Source organism: Taurulus bubalis (genome assembly GCF_910589615.1).
Source record: "Taurulus bubalis genome assembly, chromosome: 9".
Taxonomy (NCBI): Eukaryota; Metazoa; Chordata; class Actinopteri; order Perciformes; family Cottidae; genus Taurulus; species Taurulus bubalis.
In genome coordinates, this window is record NC_136597.1 from 13,401,496 (window position 1) to 13,423,105 (window position 21,610).

At 41.0% G+C, this 21,610-nt stretch overlaps 2 protein-coding genes across 2 annotated transcripts in view; one reads left to right on the forward strand and one right to left on the reverse strand.

Annotated features, from left to right (window-relative positions):
* Nucleotides 1-2,017: 2,017 nt before the first annotated feature.
* mapk8ip2 (mitogen-activated protein kinase 8 interacting protein 2) overlaps nucleotides 2,018-21,610 on the forward strand; it is a gene marked incomplete at both ends in the record, with an annotated part of 29,614 nt that continues 10,021 nt past the window's right edge. The window contains 2 exons of the mRNA XM_079224258.1: nucleotides 2,018-2,082; nucleotides 12,810-12,915. Of these exons, the coding sequence (XP_079080384.1) occupies nucleotides 2,018-2,082; nucleotides 12,810-12,915 (171 nt within the window). The remainder of the gene's footprint in view (nucleotides 2,083-12,809; nucleotides 12,916-21,610) is intronic.
* Nucleotides 7,853-10,786, reverse strand: LOC306741611 (gastricsin-like; the record flags this gene model as incomplete). Its single annotated transcript, XM_079223921.1, has 9 exons — nucleotides 7,853-8,031; nucleotides 8,164-8,262; nucleotides 8,645-8,792; nucleotides 8,943-9,059; nucleotides 9,181-9,380; nucleotides 9,724-9,842; nucleotides 10,217-10,334; nucleotides 10,417-10,558; nucleotides 10,731-10,786. 9 exons carry the CDS (start codon nucleotides 10,784-10,786, stop codon nucleotides 7,867-7,869), a joined length of 1,164 nt encoding a protein of 387 aa, XP_079080047.1. The 3' UTR covers nucleotides 7,853-7,866.

The window sequence follows — 21,610 nt, forward strand, 5'->3', positions numbered from 1 at the left end:
AAAGGTACCACATTTACTACATTAAATGTAATTACCATTTGATATATCAAAAACATAATGAAGTAGAACCCAAAGATGATTCAAGTGTAACTTACTTGACACTGTCCTCTGTTTAATGCTAGAAATTACATATGGACCACATCTGCCCAGTTCTTAGACTGTAAATCATTCCATTTGATGGAAACACAAATGCACATGGTTATAGGGTTGTGGTATGCATTATAACCATCACAGAAAAAGCAAACGTTTTGCTATTTTTTCATAACTTGGATGCTGCCCCATCAATGAATAAGTAGAAGAATAAAATGGACTATGATTTCATATTAGTAAAACATCATAAAGTTAACAGCCAGAAAAAAAACTTTAGTAAAAGCAAAAATAGAAGGTGAAAACAGCTTTACCCACCATTTCAGCACTGTTTGTTGGTTAAATGTCTTAATAAATCCTGTCAAAGAAAATACAAAATGCACCTATTCTGTTCAAGGCTCGTCAACTTTTCAGTGAATATTTACCTCTCCCTAGTGGCAAAGATGGTAATCTGCAGTTTAGCAATATGCAGTACTCTTCAGTACCACAGGCAGTGAACAGCTCCACACTACAACATGTATAATATGTACAGAGTACAACACAGTACAACACAGTACAACATGACACCTCATAAAGTGTGCTTCCTTGATTGACTGTTCACTGTGATCCAGTCGTAAATAAAGGAAAAGAAAACTGAAACCATAAGCCTCTGATCGTCTTAAAGCAATGCCAATCTCAATGCAACAATGAGTTGTGTCTGAAAGAGACTATAAGCTATATTATGTATGATTTATTGTGATGAATGGTAAATTGAATGCTCAAAAAGAATGATAATTGAATGCCAGACATTAAAACGTGCTTTTAGACGTACCATAATGGAAATATGTTAGACCACATATACTATCATTTGTATGATAACATATAAGTTGCAGTATAAACACTGTACATTGTTTTTATTCCTTATTCCAAAGTAAAACTAAAACACACAGTCATTTTATATGCAGCACTCAATTTGTTTTGTATTTTACCTTGTGGGATTTTCGCTTAGCATTTTTATTTTCTGGCACTTTGTGTGTAATCTCAAGAATTGACCAGTTCTTTAGAATCCTTGCCTCTGTAGCTATGTTTCATCCTGTCTTCCTTTGCGCTTTCCTTGGTGGATAACATTATCTCCTGCTTGCAACCATTTCTCTGTTTCCGTCTCTTTTGCTCTGTGTCTATGGACATCAGGATCAAGTTGATTGACAAAAGTGGGATGTGGTCCAAAAAAACAAAAGCGTCCATACTAAAACACTGGCTTGAATACAAATGCATGTATTTTCAGGGGAAACCCTGGATCCCCCCGGGCATCTGGATCCCCGTCCCTTACTTTGGAAAGCAAGTTTTCAACGCACGTTTCGGCTGCTTATTTCACTGTCGGTATAATAATCGTTTTAACGCTTGAAAAAAAACACATTTTACGCCACCGTTTTGATGATTGTCCAGTCTGCAGGCTGCCTGCATGCACCCAGGACAGCCTGCTGCTCATACGGTAACGGCACTGACGCTGTATCGTCTCTGCTCCACACCCCCTCCTCCTCTGCCTCTGCTTGTCTCCGCACTGCTGGCGCGTATACGCTGTGTGTCTCAGGCAGCATCACAGCAGCAGGAAAAAGGCGACTGCGGTCATACTCTGCACGCTTATGCTTTGCGTGGACGTTTCGGGGGGGAACAGGATTGTATTTTAATTTCCGCAGTGTTGTGCGCAATCCCCGAAGATCCCTTCTGCATTCACACCCTCTCCTACCCTGCCTGTGTGGATGGTTTACTGCAGATTTGATGGTGCTGAGCAGGCTCGTCTGATTGAAGGCTTGCGGCCAGGGGGGCATCTGTGGGGCCGCGGAGAGAGACCTCTGTCCACGGCTGCGTCTGTCCTCTGCCCTGTGCTTGTGAATGGACTGCACTCCCTCCGTGCTTTTCTGCAGTTGCTCTGAGTCATTTGTGGAAGAAGATGGCGGACAGGGCTGAGATGTTTTCGCTATCCACTTTCCATTCCCTCTCTCCTCCTGGTTGCAGGTAAGAGCTTACATGTAGAGCGACAATGGGGTGATGATGGGGTACGATGCACACGGTAGACGAGCAGGATGATAAACACGTCTGTCTTTGTTTTGTTGACTGCAACAAAACGCAGATTCAATACAATCTGCGTTTTGTCTAATAGATTTTTTTTGCCAACCTGCCAGGCCTGATACTACCTCCCTCATGCGCGTCAATGGGTGCTGATCAGGGTCAGTTGTTTGTGGTTTAGAGCTGATACGGTCCTTGAAGACAGGCAGCTTTCATTATTGTTAAGTGTAAAGAAAATAGATGACAAATGATAGAGCTTGAGCTGTCGCGTCAGGCAGCCGCCTTGCGCATTCTCTGTGTGAGGCCCACGCCCTGTTGAGTCCATCCGGACAAGGGCATGTTGCTGAACAATGATTTACGGAAGTCCTACTGATATTGTTTGAAACGGCTCTAATGTGACCTCTGCATCACATAATATGACAAATCTTCATAAACACAATTGTGAATGGTAATCTACTGCTGTTACCAGAAATCAATAACGTGTGTGCAGGATTAGTGCAGCTAGTATTTGTATCCAAGGTTGTTTATTTGTTGCTGCACTATTCCGATCCGCCTTCCTTAAAGGTGTATAGGAATATGTTGTAGAAACATGATAGATATTCTTGTATTTTAATTGAATTTCCATATGCAATAATGGCCTGCCTATAGTGCTGCTGATGAAAGGCCTTCCTCTCTGTTACCGTTGGAAGAGAACAAATCCCAGGCTATAATGCCACATTTTATTGTCCCTGTGTCTGCCTCCACATGTCCAATGTCCTTACAGTATGCAATCACATTAGCAAACCAAGCCCCAGTGGATTGTATATCCACAACATGCACTAATAGGGGGATTTGGTTACACACTGTAGCTTCATCTCATGGACAGATCATACCAGATCAATAGACCAGATCTTTTGCATGACGACTACCAATGACCTTAGTTCAAAGCGCACAGCCAAGCTTTATCCATCAATATTTTTAAATTACACGTTGACAAGCAGAGCTAGCTTATCTTTATTTAAATAATGGGAATAACTATTTTCTTTATTTAGTCTTTTGACTCGCATATATTCTGTCACTGACTCCAACGGCTTGCTTGCATTATTTCAATGAGTTTGGGACTAATTAATTGCATTCTATTGATTTCAATTACTTTTGTGTGCATTCAAGAGCACACACGTTATTTGTGTTTATTTTGGGTCAACTATGAATCATTGATTTCACACTGTGGAATACCAATAATTTACTTCTATGAAACATTAATGTTTGGAGCCTGAGATGTCTATATTCGAGAAAGTTGTTTTTTTTCAGTGAAAGTGCATTGTTCATTTAATAATTTGTGTTGATGTGTGTATGTTTTCTTGGAGTATGTTCCTGTCTCTATGTTTTTTGTGTCTGACTGATTCATGGATGAAACCACCAGTGGTGTGATGGTGTGTTACAGTAATCTGCTTTACATAACCCTAACACTGTTTCCAATGGGCAACATAATCCGTAAAGGAGCCTGCCTTTCTCTCTTGAGTTTCAGAAATGTATGAAGGACTATCATTTTAATAAATTCCTGCACCAAGGGATTCCTCTCTCCACTATAAATACAAACCTCAAAAGATACATATCAGTCTGTATAGCAAAATGATGCATTTTACAGTTGATGTAACACTTCATTTATGTAGGGAAGAGAAAATGTGAGTAAATCCCCTCCAACACAAACGGAGACATGAACATTCTTTAAATTGGTCTCGTATTTTTTTCTCTTTACTTTCTGTTAGTAAGAAAAAATAGTAAGAGAAGACAACTCCAGATGCAGCAAACATTCTTAATCATCCAGATTTGGTCTTACCCATGTGTGCTGAATGATGAATCCCATTGATCATAAATTGGAGGCTTGTGGTTGTTTATTAGCATAGGTAACGCCCTCTAAAACCCTAAAGGGAAGGTGTTGTGCCATGTGCAAATACTCTGGCACATGCCCAAGTATTGAAGAGATGTCAGTGATATGTTTTATGTTTTTTTAAAGTTATTTCTTCAGCTTTTATTCAACTTAATCAATGTGTTCATGCAATACAAAATATGTATGTATATATATATATATATATATATACATATATATATATGTATATATATATATATATATATATATATATATATATATAGGTTACCATGGGGTAAGAAGCTTAAATAGAATACAGATTCATGTTAGCTTAAGCTTTCCATTCCTGTCTCCCTCCTGCTGCATTTCCATCTCTTTCTTTGTATTTTGTATTTCATCTCTCTCTCTCTCTCTCTCTCTCTCTCTCTCTCTCTTTGTCCTACTTTCACACATTCTGTGTACAACCAACAACAATTGCCATGTTTTTGCATGCATGTCAATCATTGCAGTGGCTGTTGCGATAGCATTGTTTTTCTATTTAGAAATTATTAAATTAATCATATTTACGCAGTCCATGAGGTTTGTTTTCCATCAATATGACTCCAGTGAGTGTTTATCTATCAGCAGAATTGACTTTACATTGGATGGCTTCATGAATTAAAATACAACCAAATCAACTTAAATGTTTCAGCTTTGAGCAAACCGATGCATCATCTCCACCTTTGGTTCAAAGATGGCGTAATCTTCAGGTTTGGATCTGACACACGACAGAAAGTGCTTCATTAGGTTAAATGTATGACTCATGTGTGTGTGTTTGCCTATGGGTGTGTCTCACTAACGACTGACGCTGGGTAAAAAGCCTGGGAAATTGATCTTGTTAATGAGTCGGTAGCAACTACGTCAGATGTCCTTGGCTTTTGAAGATAATGATGTTACCGGGAAGCAGCCACTGATGGTTTGAAAGGCAGTCTTTTTCATTTCTTCTCATATTCTTATTTTGGTCTTGTTTATTTATTTGACTATGGACATCTGTTATGATATATATACAACTCTATAGACAAAACTCAGACAATTAGACAAGCAAAGATGACTGTGTGCTGGTTTGACTATTTCTGGTCTCGAAGTGACAGTATCAGAGACGGCTGAGACTAACTGTTTGTACAAATGTGGGCTGGATAGATTGTTTGAGCCTGAGAACGGCAGGGAGAAAATCAAAAGAAGGAGCATACCATAGACACACAGAGGTGGGAGCAAAACCTTAGCAGTGCCTGTGAATGTTGGGTGTGCCATTGCAGCAACATGACCGGCACCAGTGAATGGTAATTTTGTGCTGACTTGTTTTCTTGTGGTAGGATTCTCATATTGCTCAGCATATCACCATTATACAGAAGAGGTAGAGACTCATGTGATGCAGGCCTTTTTTTCTGCACCAGTATGGAGAGTGGTATGAGTGGTAAGCCTCAGCTTCACATCCTAATTATTGAGAATGATCACAAGCAGTGGTGGAGTGAATGCAAGGGATGTCACAGTGTACTGTCGGATAAGCAGTGAGCTGTACGCAACATGGTATGACAGGAACTGCACACTCACTTGGATGCTGTCTAAATATCACACAGAAATATGGACATGACATTTTGACAGTGCAGTGGTGGATGCATCTCACCGAGTGATACAGATTCTGAAATCAAAATCAAACAGAATATTTCAGAAAGGGACATAATCCATCCAAGAGAAAAGAACTGGTTTGTATATGCGTGCATATGAAGTGTTCCTGTATGTTTGTGTGCGGATTGGGACAGTCAGTGTTTTCCCTCTTCAAGAAGAGGACAGAGGCCTTTTCTCTGTGCGTTATTCTGTGTCTGCAGCTTTTAACTGACACACATTCTTAGGTTTTGCAGTTTAGGGGAAATGGGGCCACACGCTGTTGTGACGTGCGTTACAGATCTACAGAAGAACTCCAACACTAAGCAGATGTGCACACAAACAAAATGGAGTCTGGAAATACAGCAGAATAGAGAGCAACGGACAAATGTCAGACAATAATGAACGCCCAGTTCATCCACATGTTCTCAATTACCTTTTGTGATGTGTAGCCACACATTTGTGATGTGAGTTGTTTTTTTTATCCAGGTTTTGGGATATCTGGCTGAGATTTCTGCCTCCACCCCAGTACAATGGAAGAAAATGGAATTGAGTTAGTGGAGCTACACTTCCCTTCACAACATTGAAAAATGTATTTAAAAATGAACATCTTTTACTTGAAACTGGTTCCCTGTTACTCTGTAAATTCACACACTTAACTAAGAAATACAGCAGTTTTTACTCTTCTTTCTAAAGTTAAAATAACACTTGACAGTGTGTTGGAAGAATTCATCAAATTTATTTGGTTACCATAATACAATCTCCTGTGACCCACCTGTGTGTCCCGACCTAATCATTGGGAATAACTGCTCTACAGCTTGTGCTATGTGGCAGGTTGCTTTGTGTCATGAAGCAAACAAAGATTTGTATTTGTCCTGTGCACTTAAACCTTTTGAATTCAAGATTTCTACTTGATACATGGTTATTTATTTTCTCCCTCCTTGTTCAGCTGCACTATTCCTCTGTTTCTCCATAACTCTCTAAGCCTTCATCCAGAAACAAAACATGGGACTTTGCTCCACTTGTGTGGTGGTGACAGCTGCATTGGATACAGCTACACCGATGTTGTGTAATCACACCCACATACACATCAACACTTACAAACACAGCTTCCCTGAAGGCTTGGATAGGTAAGGAGCTCATTAGTGACGTTATTTCTCCAGGTTTGGTTAAGACATATATTTTTGACAGATGGGAAGTTAGTTTTTGTGGCTCGTCTGACTGTGTTGAATGGTCTTGAAGCTTTAGTCACAAACCTACAGACTGGCCCCTACAGACTGGCCCCCGAGTTTACACCACGCTCATGTTGTCATGCATGTGAATAATAAATAACACATCGTTGTCTCCCAATGTTGGGGACAAGTAACCCTGCAATGGCACCGGTGTCATAAGGTAACTCAAGTCTATTTATTTAACGCTATATAATCTATTTTACGAAGATATTTTTCATCTCAAATAATATTTATCATGATTGAATCACAGTTTATGTGGAGCAAAAACAAGCACTCAAAAGCTCAGACCTCAGAGTTTTAGTTAGAGCTGCAAAATTAATAAAATTTCTATTCAATTGCAATATGGCCTACAGCAATTTTCGAATCATAAGAGGTGCAATATTTGGAAAGTCAAACTGTGTCAAAATACCATTTAAATTAAATATTGTTGTCCTGCCCACAGATCATAGTCTACAAACATAGGAAAACATAATTATTTGGTACAAATCCTCAAAAAATTATACCATAATGATACGTTCTTCAATGAAAATGAGAATAATACTGTACACATTGTTATTCCCTTTCAAATTATTTTCAACCATAGTTTGAGCTATATGTCATAATGGGTCCCATGATTGTAGGACATTTAAAAAGGCCAATAGTTTTGGGAATTAATTAGACCCTTTGATGTACTTCAGGAGATGTGCTGGGAGATGTCTTGTGACGATAATGAGTGCTCATTTAGAAAGATTAAATATTAAAACACTTGCATTTTAACTTTTATTCTTGAGAATGGTGCAATTTTATGGACAATTTTTTCTGTTTTAAATTTACAAATCAAACTAAATCTGTACACCAATTTGAGGATGTACAATAAAAGACATGTAGATCAATACTGCATAACAATATATCCCAGAACAGATGTTTGAGATGAACCAACGCCTCAGGTTCTTGGCAGTGTTTGAGGGGACACAGACTTAATCATTATTATTTGATCAGGATGACGGTCTGGTTAGATTACACTTAGAACACTTAGGCAGCTGTAGCAAAGCCAAGACGGTTGTTGGTGCGGTCATAGACAGAGTAGTACTCTCTGAGGAACACATCTCCAAAGATCCACAGGGGCCGGCCATCCCGAGAGGGAAGGTAGGTGGGGGCGATGTTCACTGAGCAGTACTGGTATCCATTCTGGTAGCTCTGGAGTTGGAGACGAGAGATTGGAATTGTTTGTAATGTTCACGCAGACCAACAAATACAAAAATATGGCATGCACATGAAGGCACACACACAAAATGTGTGGGTATGCTATGCATGCATGTAGTAACGTACCTGACTGATGTAAGCAGAAGGAGGCAGAGGGAAAGACACGCCGCTAATAACAAAGCTGAGAGTTGGCAGGTTGTTGATCTGGCTGCAGTCCACCATGTACTGGAGATCGAGACAAGAAAGAGACACTGTTTGAGAGCGACAGAAACTCAGACCAAAACAAACTGGCCCAATTTGTACATTGTTTCATCACATTCCTGCTTCTTGTATTTTCCTGTAAAGGTTTCTTTTGTGACCTTGACCTCCACTGCTCAAAATGTCTTTTAAAAGTTGCAGCTAGTCGACAGAACTGTATCTTTATGAGGATTAATAATGGTGGCTTCAGTGTGAGCATGTGTGTCTGTCTGACCATTTCAGTTTTTCCTGATCCGATGTCAGGGCCCGGGACAGGGATGTTATGTGTACAGATCGTAAAGCCCTCCGAGGCAAATTTGTATTTGCGATGTTGGGCTATATAAAATAAACTGAATTGAATTTGTCTTACCCCTCCATACTGGTTCTGTTGAGCTCCAATGGCCTGCATGATGGAACCCAGAAGCTGGCTTGGGGCCGTCAACGTGGAGGTTCCAGTGTCCACAATGGACTGGCAGCCCTGAGAGCACCAGCCAGTCTCTCGACCATTGATCTCGAATCTGCAATGCACCACATATGCCAAGAGTTTTAGTTTTTTCTTGCAGTCTTCATAAAACAAAACAATAACCACTAATCAAGGCAGTAATACTCAGTAGTTATCAGAAGATCATTAGATATTTCATGTTGATGAAATATTGAAAAGCACCGACCCATCAACGCCAATCTGCCAGTAGGTCTCAGAGGTCACAGGGGTCCAGAAGATCTGGCCCTGGTACATGCTGTTGTCCACTTCCCCGAAAGAGAGCACACTGCCCTGCTGTCCTTCTCTACACCAGACCACAAAACACAACTTATCAGCTCTCCGGGTGGATATACAGTAACATCTCTGGCCTTGTGTCCATACTGTATATTTTACAGTACTGAATAGAAGTCTTGTGGCAGTTGTACCTGGATAGGTAGAATGCGAATATGTTGGCGTTCAGCAGGTTTTGATGAATCATGTTGTCCATGACAGGGGTCTCTCTTCCAGCTGATATGCTTGGGTAGGACAGGCCGAGGATGCCGTCAAACTTTGCAGCCAAAAAGGCCTGATTAGGCTCGTTTGTGCTCAGACCGATCTCCTGGTTATTGATCACAATGCCGCCAACCTATGGGTCAAGAACCCAACAATACGATGAGTAAGATGCCAATTCATAGACTGTTTTAATACAAGGTCAAGCCTTACCCTATATGACTGTAGACAGCGTCTATAAACATTTATATTTTCTTGTCTTTTCTCTAATTCATCACTTAATACACACAAAAAAAGCTGCTGCACTTTTGATTGTTGTGTATGGACACTTTCTTTAGGTATGTTTTAACTGTGAGACATCACTAATTGAGGTTATATTGAAAATGTCTGCTTTCTGGCAGTTCTCTGTTTCGGTTCCTAAAAGTAGTCCAGTCTAGTGTTAACAGATGTACTTGGTTTGTTTGGTGTGTTTGACTCACATTGACAGTGTCATATCCAAAGACTCCATAGAGGCTTCCAGCTCCGTAGGGCAGGTAGAAGGACTGTCCATTGTGGGAGAAGGTAGAGGACTGCTGAGGGTTGAACTTTGTGTGTGCGTCTGTGAATTGCATAGATTTGGATTATCCCTGGAGCCATTTTCACAAACATGTACTCATGCCTTGCAGAGACATTCTAATAATGCACTTGATCGTAGAAACCCTGGGCTGAATTTTGATTTTAACTTACTACACCAACAGTTGCTGGCACTTCCCAAAGTCTGAAAATGTGTAGTGGCATGCCTGTAATTACACTAGAACTCTAAATCCTATGTATGTAGAGTATGTAATCTTCTGGAAATAGGATGACTAGTTCTGCTCGCTTGGCCGATATCAGCTTTAAGTCCTCAGGAGGAGTTTATCACATGCAAATATGTTCTGCAAAGTGTGACAAATGAGGGATTTTGTTGTGAAAAGCCTGTTGGTTTGTACTCACTGCAGGCCTGAGTGTTGCAGTAGGCAGAGTCCACCCACAGGTTGGCAGACCCGGTGTCAAACAGCACTTGGAAGGACTGGGGGGGTGTTCCAATACTGATGGCGCCATAGTAGGTGGTCTGGGGAAGACATTGGTTTAGGCAAAGAAAGAGAGTAGTCTAGTATAGTATGTAAAACTGCTGTAAACCTAGGATTTCTTACATCGGCGTAGTTATTGATGTACATGTAGGCAGAGCCGGCAAACTCATCAGCCTGGTACTTGAGAACCGGATCCTGGTAAGGCAGCTTGATCCCTTTTTCTCTCAGGGCCTCACGCATGGACTTGTGCTTCTGCAGAGGGATCCTGAGGAAGGAGAAGGCAAAAAAACAAGGAATTTGACTTCCGATGACTTACACTTTCAGTCACTTTAGCAGTGGATCTTTAAAAGTACGATTTAGCTAAGTGATATAAAAAATATATTTTTTATCACATAACAGGCACGAAATTTAAAATCACAGAGATATCGTTTCCTTACTTGACGATTCCCTCTGCGAGCACCACACAGACCAAAACAGCAACAAGACACTTCATGATCCCTCTTGTACGCACAACCCTCCTGGATGGATGCACCTCCGCTTGGATCTGAACAGGCTTTATATACACATGTTTATCAGCCAGAGCGTTATCAAAACTTCAGTCATATCAGTTCAGGCAGGGTGACCCCTAAAGCCTCTCTCTTAGTAGATACTTGACTTAACACATCTCACATTACTTAAATATACACCACCCCTTGTGATAGTAACACTCCACAAACACAGCCAAAGACAAGGACATAATAAGATGTTATTCATTTGGGTATATCTGATGGAATAATTGAATGGCCGCATTGAATTACTCATCTGAGTATTTGAATTTCTCTCTTTAAATAAAGTACTTATTTCTTATTCTAATAGCTGAATATTGCTTGTTCTAGATGAAAATCAATAAGATATGGAGGAATCAGATTTAAATAAAAATATATATAAATAAAGAAGTATGATGAATGTGTGTGAATTATTGTTTGTGAAAATGTATGCTGAGAACTATGACTTTAAGTTTGGCTTATGAATTCGTTTCTAGCATTTTGTAATAGGACCTTTCTGTAGTTTCGACCCAAAATGTTCTACATGCTTTTAGCAATCCTCCCCTTGCATCTTTTGTACAATTTGTATCCAATTAGATAATACATAACAGCAAGGTCAAAGTTAAGAGTTTGTGTCTAGCTGTAATTTTCCGTAGGGAAAAAGAAGGAGTTATATCAAAGCTTCAGTATCAGTAGCAGCTTAACCACACCGTTTTATCAAAACCTTTCGTGCCGTTCAGCTTATCATAACTTTTAATATTGTTTACCTTTTGATAGCTTTTGTTTCTTTGATAAGCTGTAGGACATGCAGCTTATAAAATATGTGTTTGTGTTTTGACTGAATTATAGTAATTGTTTATAGCAGGCAATAGTTCGACTATTTGCTGTCCTGGCTCAATGGTGGAATGAGTTCCCCATTGACATCAGAAAGTCTCTACATCTTCCGTCGCAAACTAAAAACACTTATTTTTCACTAGACCTTGAAGAAGGAAAGTAGCACCGAAGTAGCACTTTAGTAGCACTTAAATGGCACTTACTGATAGCACTTTGTCATTTAACTTTATTGCAGAAATTGTACTTTCTTGTATATTGTTGTTCTGAGTTTGTACTCATGGTTGAATGCACTTATTGAAAGTCGCTTTAAAAGCGTCAGCTAAATGAAATGTAATGTAATCTTTATCTCTGCCATAATTAGCTATGTATCTTCGGTCAGTAGCACTTTGATGTACATTAAAGCAGACTAGTCTGATTACAGTGACGTTTTCATGACCCCCTTTTGTTATACTTTTAGATGCATCAGCACGTCCTCATTTTCTCCATGGCACCAATGACATTGTGTATACAGGACCCTATATGAATGTGTGATGTAAGCTTGCACCCATACATAATATGCACTGTCCTTTTCTTTGAAGCAAAGCTGCAATGCAGCATTTCCTTCAACACATAGCGAACTAACTGCTGTAGAACTGAGAGCCTGCTGAAACCAATGAGGCAAAGATGAGATAGAGCCTAATCAAGAAAACCTGTAATGCCAAAGCTCATTGAAGAAGCATATACACCTCCCTGCTGTAGTGTGCTGTTGCCGAAGTTCAGAAACTCTTTTGCAAGAGGCAACTGACAACAATTTGCTGATCAGTCTGTTAATACCATTCACATCTTGTATGATCAAATTCTGCCAACTTTATTTGAAATATTGGCATTTAATTGCAGTATGTAATGCTGTTGTCATTCTGCACCACTGAAATGTGTCTCATCTTGTTAGTGTGGATTGTTATAAGGGAACATGGGTGTGTGACTGCCTCTGTCCAGTATATGTGACTGGGGCCCAGGTAGACAGTGACAGTCCATGAGTTAGAGCAGGTCTCAATGTGTGGGCATCATTCAATGAGAACTTCTCCATTGAAGTGTTCACCGATGAAACAGGAATATTGTCGGTATAAGTGTTCTTCCAAACAACATGTAGTGAATGTACTGTCTCTCATGTGTTTCCAGGCCAGCCCACGACATCAGCTTGGAGGAGTTCGATGATGAAGATCTCTCTGAAATTACAGATGACTGTGGAATTGGACTCAACTATGACTCTGATCCATATGAGAAGGTGGGCCCCTCCTTTGTTGTTATGTTTGTTCTTTTATTTAAATTTGACCGTTCCTCACATTTTTTTGTGAAAACGCAAATGGCCATGAGTACAGTGCATGTTGTTTTACTGTTTGCAAACTGAGAATATTGTATGACTTGTAAACTTTTTGGAATGATGGATATTTTTCTGTCTCGCTGTAAGGTTGCTTTGGGGGAATTCTTATCACACAGTAGTAGTTCATTAATGCATCAATCTGCAGGTAATACAGGCAGAAAATGGCAAGCGTAGGAGCAAGCTTTAGTCAGAATTAGCTGAAAAGTGTGACTTAATTACGTTTGTGCCTCACTAAGGACTTGTTTTGGCTTTTTCATTTTTTATTCCATGATAATTTATCTGTGTTAAAGCAGATGTCATAAAATTGTGAGTTTTTTTCCAAATTTTAGAAGTTCAACCTCAGCTTCTATAATAAACTGTGTAGCCAAAATACAGACACTCTCCTTCAAAAAAAAAATTGGAACCCATTAAAACCACAACTCTTAATCCCACAGCAAACAGTAACAGTGTACGTTCAATTATCTCAGGCTTTTGATCTAGAGCTTTGGCTTCAAGATTTTAGTTTGACTATGTTCCACCATATTGATCTATTTTCTCATGTTTGCCCTGTGGGGCAAATACAAGCTATTTTCCTAGTTTCCACTACAGGCATTACTGCTGGATTATGGAGCTCTGTAAAATAATATTAATATATAATATGGATGTTTTTTGACAGAGGCATGTTTGTCTTCTAACGACATCAGAGCTTTTTAAGCGTTTTTTTAAAGTGAGGCACACGGGCTAAGGTGACTGAAAGAAGGAAAGACTTTGTATATTTGTTTAGTGTTGAGAACTGATTCTTTACATATACCTATTTTATGTAAGCCTCTGTAGCTCAGGGTTTTTATCAAAGTCACCAGCACTCACAGTCATTACTGTGATGACTAGTAAGCCTTGTATACCATATTATAATACCAAGGACAGAATGAGAAACATGCATGGCTTTGGTGAACAGAAGGAAACATTCTCCATGTACTCTGATAATCATACAGATTATCATAATACATACTGGATCCGAGCAAACCGCAAACATTCATGAAACTCCTCGGCATATAATATATATTCTAAGTAGCACTTCCAAGCATCCTATTCAAGTGACGGTGTTATCAAGTGTATGCAAATAATTGAGTCATTAGCTGTTTCATCCCAAATGTCCGACCAGCTTAGACCTTAATTACACAATTTCTAAGAACTATTATCTCATATCCTTTCTCTCTCTTTCTCTCTCTCTCTTTCTGTCTCTCTCCATCCTGTGGGATGTAAATGTTTTATGGTGGTGGCGTGGAGCCACAGCTGCAGCAGAGGGTGGGTGACCCAGTGCAGTTTGCTGCTATGCAGAGACAACCTCCTTCACTCCCTCCCTCCCTCCCTCCCTCCCTCCCTCAATTCATGTGTCTTCCCTTCCCTCCCTGCTATGCAGAGTGTTGCTCAGAGACAGAGCTCAGATTCCCTCCTTCCCTGTTCTCTACCACTTCTCCACTCCCTTTCCCCCTTAAAGCTTTGCGCCACTTTCTCCCGCTCTCTCTCTCGTTCTGCCGAGGTGACTGAGAACGGGGATTTAGCTCAGGGATGGTTGGGTTTAAGCTCTGTGCTAGATATGTTGCTTCCTCCACTTTAATCCACCAACAAAACACATTATGGATAGCAAGCAAAACCCTTCTGTAACAAAGCTGTGTTTGCGTAGCATGTGAGGAGACCTCCAGAGAAAGAGAGACTATAAAATGTGGATTTATTTTTTTGTGCCAGAGAGGTCATACAGTAGTAAACCATGCATCAGTGGCCTCTGCCTCCTCCTTCCTCCCTCCATCCTTCCCTTATGCACACAAACAAATCAGACACACATCAGCAGAGGCCCTGACTGCTCTCTTCACAAACAAGAAAGCACAGAGTAGAGATAGTGTCTGTCCTTGTTACGTTACATCATTGCCCAGAGGAAGTAATCTTGCTGACATGGGATGGAGAGGACACACCCAGTTGCCCTCTGAGAGTGTGCGTGTACAACAGAGAAAGAAAGGCGAGACAGAGAATTTCGTGCGAGTTTTTCACATGATTTTTGATTTTGCCTGCATCAGTAGGGCGGGTGACACTCTGTCAGCTCATCAGCAGCAGCAGTCCCTCCCTTGTGTGCTGCACTCTGCTGATGAGAAGAGAGGCTTCTGGTTTTTATGTCAGTATGATTCAGCCATACTGGGCACCATGTCTTTGATGTTTAGGAGGAACAGCCAAACTAAACAGTGAGATTATTCTCCGGCCCCAATCCCCAGCTTTGATTAATTCCAATTCGTCATGGGGTTCAGGTCTTAATCTGCATAACCCTTTAGATCAGTATGTTGTGACAGGAGCACACACACAAACACGTGAACAAAAACCAATAGACTCGCACACATGATGCCTTAAGATAGCTTATCCTACCATCCGGAGCAGAAGGCAGGCAATTAAAAATCGTTCACATGGGTTTGTTTTCAATGTCTGATTTTATATCTCTGAGGAAATGGTAATTGCTGGCCAAATGCCAAAAGCCCATTGCATTTCTAGCTTCAGCTTTCCTTTCTTCATGATGTCAGAGGGGATTAGGTTTGACAATGTGTTTTCAACCATGTGATTTCTTTTTTTTTTCTGACCTTTAATTTTTTTTCAACCGAGCATATCAACATAACAAGCATAGAGACCACAACAGAGGGAGCCCCTCCCTTTATTTGTCTCTGAATCTTTCCTCTGAGTCCCACACACACACACACACACACACACACACACACACACACACACACACACACACACACACACACACACACACACACACACACACACACACACACACACACACACACCCTGCTGCTTTCTGCAGCACCTTGCCCCTGATGCTTCACTTCCTGTCTCTCTAACATCCATCTTTGTCTCTCCAGAGCCCTAATTGAACACCATGAGTGCATGCATAATTCAGTATGTGACAGAGCGTTGGTGTCTGTCTCTCAGCTGTGGTGCTAGTTTGAAATGGAAATTGAGAGATACACTGATAGATGGAGGTCATCACTCACTAGCTGGTCTCCATTAATAGGAGGCTAATCCACATCTGCCATATACTCCCGCATAAAACTGACCGAGATGACGAGCCTCATTTGGTAAATGGGCTTTGAGTGGGTGCACATGCACCCACACGCAGACACAATTTATTGTATCATTGTACAAACAAAACAAATGTAGAAGATACATTTGGGACAATAGTGATTGAGTGATCCAAGCCATTAGTCTTTGCAGGTGTGTTCAGAAACAATCATGCAAAATACAGACAAATAATTGACTGCAACATGATCCCAGCCAACAGATAACTTTGGCACATCTGCAGTATTTGGGCAGCACTGCATTCATTGTTGTATATGGCCTTCGCCGGGATGTTTTGCACATCTGCTAGACCAGGGGTGTCAAACATACGGCCCGCGGGCCAGATCCGGCCCGCCAGGGGGTCCAGTCTGGCCTGCGGGATAATTGTTTAAATTGCAGAAAAATACGAAAGCTGGGTCTTGAACCACTGATTGAAAAACAGGCACACTAGGGCTGTGCGACCAGTATACCAGTCCCAGTTGTGCATGCGGTATGAATTGTTGACATACCGTCATACCGGTCACTGCTATTTGGCTGCAACAACATTTAATATGCACAGCTTGAAGCTGAATGAGCAGCGGACCGAGCTACTTACGTCTCATGTTAACTCATTTGACTCAGGGTGTGCAAAAAATGACATCGCCAAAAGGCATGCTGGGTAAATGGCACCGCCCACACAGGAAGACTTTTCTTGTGAAGGAAGAAGTCTTTTCCTGTGCAGCACAGTGGGCGGGCTTTACCCATCATGCCTTTTGGCGATGTCATGTCTTGCACACCCTGAGTCAACTTATATCCGTGAGACGTAAGTAGCTCAGACCGCTATACACATATCAGTGACTGTAAACATTGGATGTTGCTGCCGGCTGATGAATGGCAATAGTCGTTACGGCCGCGCATGCGCCACTAGTATCACAGTATTCCCCTGGGTCCTAAATCCCTCCAGGTTAGCACCCAATGTACCAATCAAAACAGCTGCTGGCCAGTTGCGAGTGAGTGGTGAATAAAGATGGTGGTGACGGTCCTTTTCGACGTCAATGTGTTTATTTGGAGAAAAAAAATGCCGTGATATACCGTGAAACCGCCAGAATCTTACAAAATACCGTGAAATTAATTTTTGGCCATACCGCCCAGCCCTAGGGCACGCTATACATTGACCCAGAGTCAGAATTCATTAGACCACTGACATTACTATAAATATTGCTCAATTGCGAGGGAATCTGCAGAGGAGAGCCCAGGCAGGTAAACAGTGGGCTGATGTCTGAATTTTTGGTCTTTATGTTTCTAGTTTATTGTAAAAATACCTTAAAATCGGGTTTATCATCCAAAAACCTTCACCAATGATTTAAACATAGAAAAATATTGTCATTATGTATGCGTTTATATGCTGTGATTTTACTGGTCCGGCCCACTTGAGATCAAATTGGGCAGCATGCGGCCCCTTCACTAACATGAGTTTGACACGCCTGCGCTAGACCCTCCCTGTTTTCTGTTGACCCCCGCTGCCTGTTAAATCTTACAGTAAAAGACCATTTTATTCTCAGCCTCCACTGAGATTTACAAGTCCCTGGAGTCCACAGCATTTGCAAAGCACAAGCTCAGATTGTTTCTCTCATCCGTCCAGAGTGTTTCTCCGTCAGCTTGTGTGCTCAGTAAGCAAGATGGCCCTGCAGTTCATCCCGAAGCCTCTCATCTCTCCAGTGAGGACAGTGCTGTATAGTAGAGCTGCCATCCCACTAGGTGGAGCAGCAGAAGCAGTAGGTAGTATATAATTAACCATTAGCCTGTGGTCGGTAAATTAGAGATCAAAAGGATCCTCTGCCTTTGCCTTTTTTTGTTAGCAGTCTCTTTGCCAACTGATCAGCATGAGACATGACGCTATTGAATAACAGAAATGACTGTATAAATGTTAGTCATAAGCAGAACTCTTAAACGTGTGTTTATGACTGTGGAGCAGTACAGTTTGCATGCATTTGGGCGTGTCTGTGTATGATACAACGAATGCCATTTTAACTTAATAATAGCGAATAATAATTTCTATTGACTGCAGTTGCGCTCTCTAATGCTTCCTTCTGTGTGTGTAAGAGGACTAAACTCATTCACACCTTCCCTGGCAGCAGGAGAGTATGACTGCATAGTCTGCTGCCTGACAGAGGAGGTACAGTCACTGGGCTGGATGGGATGTCCTTGGGAACTAGAGACCATGTGGATTGCTTCTCGCTAACACAAAACGCTTATCTATAGTTCTCTTTTTTTTCTTTAAGTGTGCCTGCCTGCCTGTCAGGTCTTATTCTTCCAAGCGGACGTGGCATTTTCACAAACCTTGCTGATGGATGTTACGAGTTATAGGTCACATATCCCCAGTGATGGATTATAATGGGTCAGTGTGAGGAAACAGCATTGTGACAGTAGATTATGAATCAAGAATGCTTTTGATGATTGACTGAAAGGTTTCTCAACATACAGCCATATAGTTACGACTCATGGAACCACAGGAAAAAACAGGACTCAAAAAGCACGCAGAGAGAGGATTAGGTGCAGAAACACAGACTTTACTTTCTAGAAACAGGTTCAGTACAGAGGAGATCCGTCAACTCATCGAGCAAACTATTCAGGCAGGGATGAGGCTAGGGCTGCAACTAACGATTATTTTAATAATCGATTAATCGGTTGATTATTTTTTCGATTAATCGGATAAAAAAATGTCTTTATCAAAAAAGCGTTCATTTTCAACCCTTTATTCAAAAACAGAAGTGACAGTGCAAAACATCTTCAGAAAGTGCACAAACAGTTTACTCCTTGAACATCCCTGAGCTGTTAATTAAAACAACAAAATGGACTAACACTAAAAACATACACATCTATGCTTTACATCTGCCAAATGTGAGCCCTTTTTACTGTAATTCATCCCTCTAGAGGCTGCATTTACATACCCTGCTTTATCAATATGTATGAAATACTGGGACAGTGGGAAGCTGTACTGCTCCATATAGAGCGTCCTCTTCCTTAAACTCTTTCATGCTGGGTCTCTTATGACCACGACGTCACGTTGTTGGCTAAGCCCGACTACGTGATTTGCTTCATTCTACTTTGAGTAAAAAAAAAAAAAAAAACCTGCAGCCAGATCCTCCGGTGTGCCGGTTTAACGTTAACGAGTGACAGCGTGAACTGAACCAGACCGGGGGGTGACGGCATGTTTCATCACGTTACGTTTTTTTACAAGCAAGACTGAACTGTAACGGAACATAACGTAACTTTAACGACAATACACAACCCAAACACGTTAGCTAACGCGATAGCAAGCTGACTAGCTTCCATTAAAAACAAGTTTGAGGAACATGAAGACGCTGATTGGCCAAGACTCGACTTGTCAAAGATCTTCTATTTTTGAGAACATCACAACCTCAGCTTTTCTCGTGTCTCACTCCAATCTCAGAAACGCTGGCCGGCCAGTTGCTCTGCTGCGCTCTTTTTTTTCTTCTCCGCGATTTATTGCCCGGCGTAATAATCGCGCGACACAACGAATCGATAATGAAATTCGTTGCCAACACTTTTCGATTCGTTGTTGCAGCCCTAGATGAGGCAAAGATGAGGTCAGGAGTAGCAGCCAGAGATCCCCCAAAAAATAGAACATTAACACAAGGAAATTGCTGGAACGCTTGACAAAGACAAACAGAGACAGGGGGACACTTGGGTTGAATACACTGGGGAGTTGTGGGTGATGACACACAGGTGAATCCAATCACAAAGGCGGGAAACACACAAAGGCATAAAGTAAAGACTCTTAAATGAAACAATGAAAGGAAACATTGAAATGACAAAAATACAAGAAAATCAAAGGAGCAAGATTTGTTTTCATGTTAATTAGATATATGTATGCATATTCATGTGCATGTTCTTGGTAATAGATTGAGTGTTAATATCTGTTGCTGTGGCATAAAGTGGATGCACCAGACGTCAGCAGAACTGTATTGGATGCGCTAGAGGGTTGAGCTTTGATTCCTCCATTAAAGAGGCTGCACTGAGAGGCAGAGAAACTGCTGTGCTGTTAAAACTGCAAAGCCGAATAGATCAATCATTGTGTTTTCATTGTCAAATTCAAATTAGGAAAGAGATGATGGGGGAAAAAAAGCTAGAAATGTTTATGGTAGTATTGTAGTTTATTAGAAACAGTGATGTAGCAGCTTTTATTAATATAAATGAGAGTAGGGATGGGATGATATGGACTTTATCGGGAAACGTGATTAAAAAACATTCACAATAAGTTGATCGTGGTGAATTTCTATGATTGGGATAATTGTGAACGTCTAGCTCGCTATCATGGTAGAAAGCCTTAATCAGTTTCATCAATATATCCAAGAAAGAACAGACTCACACAATGTTATTGATTTTTATTTATTCATGTATGTTTTTTTATGCAAGGGACCTTTTATATTATGATTACTTTATTTAAGACTTTTTTGTTTTTCACTAAAACATTGTTTACTAAAAAGGTGATGCAATCAATATTAGTTTTTCAACAGAATGTAAGGTTGAGTTTTTGTCTGCTCTGTTAGGTTGAATGTAAGTGAGAGATTATACCAGAGGTGGGCAAACTCCGGCCCGCGGACCCGCCGAGTATTATAATTATTATAACATTAAAAAAAATAAAAAAAGTTATAGTAAAGACCGCTGTAGCGCTTCTCCGTTCCCAAGTTCAGTTTCCCGAAGCACGATGACCACAACAGACCAGCGTTGATGTTTCTTCATGCTTATTTATTGCACAGCGCTCTTTTAGGCTTTTCATGTGTGTGTTCTGCTGCAGCAGAAAGACCGCTGTAGTGACTTCTGCTGCGCTCACGGCTCTGCTGCAGAAGAACACACACACGAAAAGCCTAAAAGAGCGCTGTGCAATAAATAAGCATGAAGAAACATCAACGCTGGTCTGTTGTGGTCATCGTGCTTTGGGAAAATCAAGTCGGGAACAGAGAGGCGTTACAGCAGTTTGTACGCGCCGTGCGGACCGCTGCCTGTCGTGTTCTGCTGAACTAGAGCGACACGCACAACACTTGCTGTGCTGCGCTGGTCAATTCCACCCCTCCCCCACTGATCCCACAGACAAGGGCGACACTTTTTTATTTTTTTTATTACCGTAATATACCGCAAACCACTGAAAAGCTCCACTTCTTAGCGGTCAGAATCCTTTTTAATTATGTCGTAAAGCGTTAACTTTAGAAGCATTACAGTGATATGAATCACTTTCTGTTGCCGGAGACAGGGTTTGTACTACAACAGTTTTAGAGTTGTAAAATGAACTGACAGCTGCATGCAGAGTATTTTTCCTCAGTATAACTAACATAACTAACCACATTCGACCCACGGAACTGCGCCACCCTGCGCGCTCATGTCATGTGACATATAGGGTTCTGTCTGTCAGCCTCCTGCCATCCTCCTGCATTGGTCCCTTCTGTCACAATGAGTGGACCCAAGAAAAGAAAAGTCGACAGTGAGTGCAGAGTCTTTAATGAGTGGACTGCTAAGTATT